This window comes from Acinonyx jubatus, chromosome E3, assembly GCF_027475565.1.
Source record: "Acinonyx jubatus isolate Ajub_Pintada_27869175 chromosome E3, VMU_Ajub_asm_v1.0, whole genome shotgun sequence".
Classification (NCBI taxonomy): Eukaryota; Metazoa; Chordata; class Mammalia; order Carnivora; family Felidae; genus Acinonyx; species Acinonyx jubatus.
The window spans coordinates 18,906,525-18,912,284 of record NC_069398.1 but is presented as its reverse complement, the minus strand read 5'-3'; the positions used below and the strand labels follow the sequence as shown (position 1 = coordinate 18,912,284).

General features: G+C 52.5%; 1 protein-coding gene across 2 annotated transcripts; it reads left to right on the top strand.

Annotated features, from left to right (window-relative positions):
• On the top strand, positions 1 to 2,861 carry ZNF688 (zinc finger protein 688). 2 transcript variants are annotated; one of them, XM_027051548.2, is made up of 3 exons: positions 6 to 526; positions 837 to 950; positions 1,719 to 2,861. In XM_027051548.2, the coding sequence occupies exons 1-3, from the start codon at positions 331 to 333 to the stop codon at positions 2,237 to 2,239; spliced, it is 831 nt and encodes a 276-aa protein (XP_026907349.1). In that variant the 5' UTR covers positions 6 to 330; the 3' UTR covers positions 2,240 to 2,861. The 2 variants fall into 2 exon arrangements, with proteins under 2 accessions (XP_026907350.1, XP_026907349.1); XM_027051549.2 differs by lacking the exon at positions 837 to 950 and having other exon boundaries at positions 1 to 526.
• The last annotated feature ends 2,899 nt before the right edge of the window (positions 2,862 to 5,760 follow it).

Sequence of the window (5,760 nt, the reverse complement as noted above, 5' to 3'; positions counted from 1 at the left end):
GGCGCCCTTAAAGAATCCAGAGACAACTGGAGCCAGGATGTCGCCATATTTTCTGAAGACACCTTCCGGGTCTCTTAACCCGGCTGTCTAAATCCAAGCTGCCATGAAGTGAATAAACACCGAGGGGTTTTGTTTGTCCCCATCACACCCCTCCGAATCCCTAGCAGCCAGTCCCTGCTACCTCGGTGCCCTCGACTGCGTCCGGACGCTAAGGCTGGGCGGGGCCCCGGCCTCCGGAGCCCTTCCTGTGGACGACGAAAGCTGAGGCCGCGCGCGGGGAGGCAGTGGCCTGGGGGACAGGGCGGCCGCTGCTCGGGGCCGGGAGGCCCCATGGCGCCCCCCCCAGCCCCGCTCCTGGCGCTGAGACCGGGGGAGACCGGGGTTGGTTGTAAGAAGCCTGGGGCCGTGAGCTTCGCGGACGTGGCCGTGTACTTCTCCCCGGAGGAGTGGGGGTGTCTGCGGCCCGCGCAGCGGGCCCTGTACCGGGACGTGATGCGGGAGACCTACGGCCACCTGGGCGCGCTCGGTGAGGCCCCGGGTCAGAATCCCCCCCCTCCTCCTTCACTGGGGTTCACAGGGGAGATGACGTGAGGACCGAGAGGATTGTGAGCTCTAATCCCGCACTATTCCACCAACAGCACCACAGCCACCTCCATTCCCAGGGCTTCAGGTTAGGGAGTGCTTCCATCCGGCATCCGCTTCCTTCAAGCAGGAGCGTTGCAGAACTTGTCCAGCTTGAGCATAAGTTCTGAGGAGGTGCCCTTACCCTGGCAGGGGGATGCCATCTTCCCAGGACAGCCTCTCAGGCCAGCACTGTGATCCCTGTTCTCTCCCAGGATTCCCAGGCCCCAAACCAGCCCTCATCTCTTGGATGGAACAGGAGAGTGAGGCTTGGAGTCCCGCCGCCCAGGATCCTGAGGAGGGGGAAAGCCTGGGAGGAGCTCTGAGAGGTGAGGGATTGTCCCAAGTCCCCCCGCCCCCCCCCCCCCCCCACTTGGCGCTCCAGGGCTTCCTGTTTCACAGAATTTTCTTTTGAATCCCCACTGCCAGCGTCCCTAAAGGAATTAAAGAGACTGCCAGTGTTGGATATTAAAGAGGAAAGAAGACAGACCTGGTACAAAATTTTCAGAACTTGGGACAGTAGTCACGTTAGGACCAGAGTAGGAGAAGTAGGAGCCCAAGTCCAAGACTCTGGTTTCTAGGTCCCACTTGGAGAAAACACCAGCCATTCCTCCCTTTTCAAGAACAATTAAAAACCCCTAGGAATGGAAGCGGCTTCAGGTCTGCCTTTCACATTCCTCACGCAAGGCAAAGTGGTACAAGAGAAAATGCCCAGTAATCAACAACTTGGTCCCCCCCCCCCATCACCATCCCCTAGCCGAATGCTCTTGTGCAAATGTTTCCTCGTCTGTAAAAGTCTTACCCTACAAAAAGAAGTTGAGAAAACACAACAGTAATAGCTACTGTTTTCTTGAGCATTTACTAAATGCCTAACATGCTTCTACTGATTTAATCCTCCCGGCGACCCTGTGAAGTAAAGAAACCTTTGAATCCCATTTGCTACATTGAGACACCAAGGCCCAGATAAGTCACTCTTCAAAGCCTGTGTTTTAATCGCTGGACAGTACTTTTCTGACACTTCCTAAGTAAAAGAATCCTGTAACCTGAGACGGTGGAAGCAATGTGTTTTAAAACGTATCTTAATTCCTGTTTCCCAGGAGGCACCCCAAACAAGAAGGAAGAGGCACCAGAGGAAGGGCCAGGAGCCAAGGGACCCAGGAAGACTCCTGGGAAGGAGCCTTCTAAAGAGCTGGTTAAACACAACCCTGACTGGACCGTAAGAAAGGTTTCGGCAAGAGCACAGCAACCCACCCACGCTGCCTGGAACCAGAGCACAGGTGTGCAGCCCTCGGTCCCGGTGCCGGGCGTGGACACTCAGGACAGCCAGCGGCGTCACGTGTGTGCGGACTGTGGCCGCCGCTTCACCTACCCCTCGCTGCTGGTCAGCCACCGGCGCATGCACTCAGGGGAGCGGCCCTTCCCCTGCCCCGAGTGTGGCATGCGCTTCAAGAGGAAGTTCGCTGTGGAAGCCCACCAGTGGATCCATCGCTCCTGCTCTGGGGGGCGGCGGGGTCGGAGGCCTGGGATTCGGGCTGTGCCTCGGGCTCCGGTGCGGGGGGACCGGGACCCGCCGGTGCTGTTCCGACACTACCCGGACATCTTTGAGGAGTGCGGGTGAGCTGCTCTAGCAGGCTGGGGTGGAGCCTGACCTTGGACTGCCTGGGCCCCCCAGGGAGGCTCCTGAGTCAGGGATTTGGGAACCAGAAATTCATCCCTTGGGCTTCCCTCGAGGATCCCTCAAGTTTTCAAACTTGTAAAAAGAAAAGTGCCTGTAAAGATTCAAATAGATTAAACTTGACGCTACTCCCCTCTCAGGCTTTCCAAAAAACTGAAGAGGGTAGACTTTTCTCAAAGTGTTCATCTCAGCAGCACATGCCACCGAGATCTTTCTGGGGTCTCAGAAACCAGCCCTTGCTGCTTCTCTACAGAGGAAGCAAATGCTGAGGGGACTAAGGCCTGGGGAGGCCCCAGGGGGTGGTGAAGCCCTGGCTAATTGACAGCAGCAGGGAGTCTGGGAAGTGAAGTGGGTGGAAAGAACACAGATGCACCGATCTAGTCTCTGCAACTTGTCCCCAGGCACAGCTGGTAAGTCACATGCCATCCCTGAGCCTCAGCTCCCTCACCAGTAAAATAGAGATTCATAATATCTACCTCAGAGGGTTACTGTGAAGGCTGAAATTTTAACAAGGTAGTATGTACAACATAGTAATTGTGCAATAAACATTTGTGGGAAGAACAAATTATTGTTGATATTTTATGCCTTTTAAAGAAAATGTAAAGAAGCCTGCTAAAGAGGCAGGGCATGGATATCAGCAGCCACATTTTGCAGATGAGTAAACTGAGGCTCTGAGAGAAAAAGTGATTTTCTCAAAGCATCACTGCTATAAGGCAGCAAAGCTGGAAACTGACACAGTGCCTAGAAATCTGCCACTTTATTTTTCTTTTTAAAACTTATTTATTTTGAGAGAGAGCGAGCGGGAAAGGGGCAGAGAGAGAGAAAGGGAGAGAGAGAGAGAATCCCAAGCAGGCTCTATGCTGTCAGCACAGAGCCTGACACCGGGCTCGATCCCACAAACCGTGAGATCATGACCTGAACTAAAATCAAGAGTCGGACGCTTTACCAACTGAGCCACTCAGGCGCTCCTATCTACCACTTTCAATGGGCAGTCCTATCTGGACAGAAAACAGATCAGGGGCTCAGGTGTGGCTGAGGTGAGAAAGGAGGCCTGGGCGGAGGCCTAGCCCTGCCTTCCTGGGGGAGTCTCAGCAGGAAACAGAGTCCCATCAAGGCCGGTGACCTTGCACTTAGAAAGTGCCATCAACATTCAGTGGCCATATGTTGAGTGGCTTCTGTGGGAGACTGCTAGGTGGTAAGGGAATTCTGGGATAAATTAGTCTGATCCCATTCATTCATTCAGCAAACACCCTATGAGGCCTCTGTGGGTTTTTGTGCTGGGCTCCAGGGACACTCAGACTCACTCAGACTCAGGTCCCAAGTTCCATGTGGGAAGATAGTGATTGGGGCTATGATGGAGGAAGCCCAGAGGCACCACCTAACCCATCCTGGCTGGTGATACACCAGGAAATGCAGCTTGGAGGAGATGGTTGTGCTTCCCATGACATGAGTAGGAATTGGAGTAGAAATAGAGCAGAGTAGGAATTGGTGTGTGTGGGAGGGAGATTTTCAGGCAAAGGGAGCCTTGTTTCATAGAAAGGATAAAAATCAGCACGGCGTGGAGTAGAGGTTAAGAGCATGGTCTCTGGAGTCAGACTGTCTGGGTTCGGACCCTGACTCACTTGCTTTATAGCGGTGCAGTCTCTAGCAAGTCACTTCTTGCCCCGCCTCTCCTGTGCCTTAGTCTCTTCATCCATGAAACCTGGATAATAAAAGCACCTACCTCATAAGAGTGGTGTAAGGATTAAATGAGAGGGTACAGGGGCCCCTGGGTGGCTCAGTCGGTTAAGCTTCTGACTTTGGCTCAGGTCATGATCTCACAGCATGTGAGTAAGGGCCCTGCTTCAGGCTCTGTGCTGACAGCTTGGAGCCTGGAGCCTGCTTCGGATTCTGCGTCTCCCCCTCTCTCTGCCCCTCCCCTGCTCACGCTCTCTCTCTCCCTCAAAAATAAACATTAAGAAAAGAAATTCTTAAATGAGATAACACAGAAGAGAACCTGGCACGTTAGAGTTTAATAAACAGTGGTTATTGTTATTCCAAAACAATACAAAATAGTATGTGAAGAGGGCAAGGAGGAGACCTGGGCAGGTCTTCTGATTCAAGGAAGATTTCCTGGAGGAGGTGGTTCAAACTGGCCTTGAAGGAAGGGAAAGATATCAACCAGATGAGGCATGTATAGGGAGTGGTCAGGGGCTCCACCTGAGTGGAAGGTAAAGAACCAGGTACAGAGTCATAGAAGACACCTGCAGTAACCTGGGAAGGTCACAGATCCCAGCAGGAGGGCTTGGGGTTTACCCTGTAGGCACTCAGGAGCCATAGAAAGGTCTTGAATAGGAGCAGGGCTATTTGACTAGTGCTGTCTGAAGATGTCTTTGTAAAACAGTGTGGAGTGTGAGTAAGGAGACGGGACTAGGAATCTGTTCGGCATTTGCTCCCAGGTAAAGGTGAGCGAGAGCTGTGATCAGGCTAAAGACTTTTTCTTCTCCTTTTTTTTTTTTTTTTTTTAGGTTGGTTTATTTTTGAGAGAGAGAGACTTCAAGTAGGGGAGAGGCAGAGAGGGTGAGAGAGAATCCCAAGCAGGCTCCATATAGCACAGAGCCTGACACAGTGCTCAATCCCACGAACTGTGAGGTCTTGACTGGAGTAGAAACCCAGAGTCAGAAGCTTAACCGACTGAGCCACCCAGGTGCCCCCAGCAAGACTTTTTCTTGCAGCTGCTCTGGTTTGCTGACTTTTGAATTGGAGAGAAGGATACTCAGGAGAGGCTTCTGCCATAGAATCTGCATGGCTCGGTGACTGACAATATGAGCTATGAACAAGTAAGCCCCAGAGGGTTCAAGCATGGAGACATGGAGCAAGGGAGCCAGCAAGTGGGAGGGCGTCGAGGCCAAGGGATGACCAGTCCTAGAGAGGGATGAGTCAAAGAGAAAGGGAAGCTGGAGAGAAGAAGCCCCACCAGGGAGGGAGGAGCAGAACCAGGCACAGCGTATCAAACACAGAGTTGCCCAGGCCAGCATAAGGCACAGAGGGAGTGCTGTCTGCTTTCTTTCTCATGTATCCATTTAACAAGTAACAAATAGTAAGCATTTGCCATGAACTAGGCACTATTCTGTGTGCAGATACAGCAGGGAAAACAGACGTAGGAACCATTTTGGAACTTACTTTTGAGAAGCTTGGGGAGAGACAAGTGATAAGCCAGTACCTAAGTAAGACAAGGTATTGTAACTAAATAATAAGTACTACAAAGGTACTAAGAGAGATGTGCTCAAAGTGCCTGTTGCAGATGGGTACTTAGGCCAGGTCTTGGTACAGAGGAGACCTCTGAACGGAGTTCCAAACGATGAGAAAGAACCAAGGGGAAAGGGGTCAAGTGGCAGGATGTGGGAGTGGGGGAGCGCAGGGTTTCAGAGGCTGGGAGTCGGGGGCAGGCAGGGGTTCCCAGACAGACGGAATAGTAGACGCCA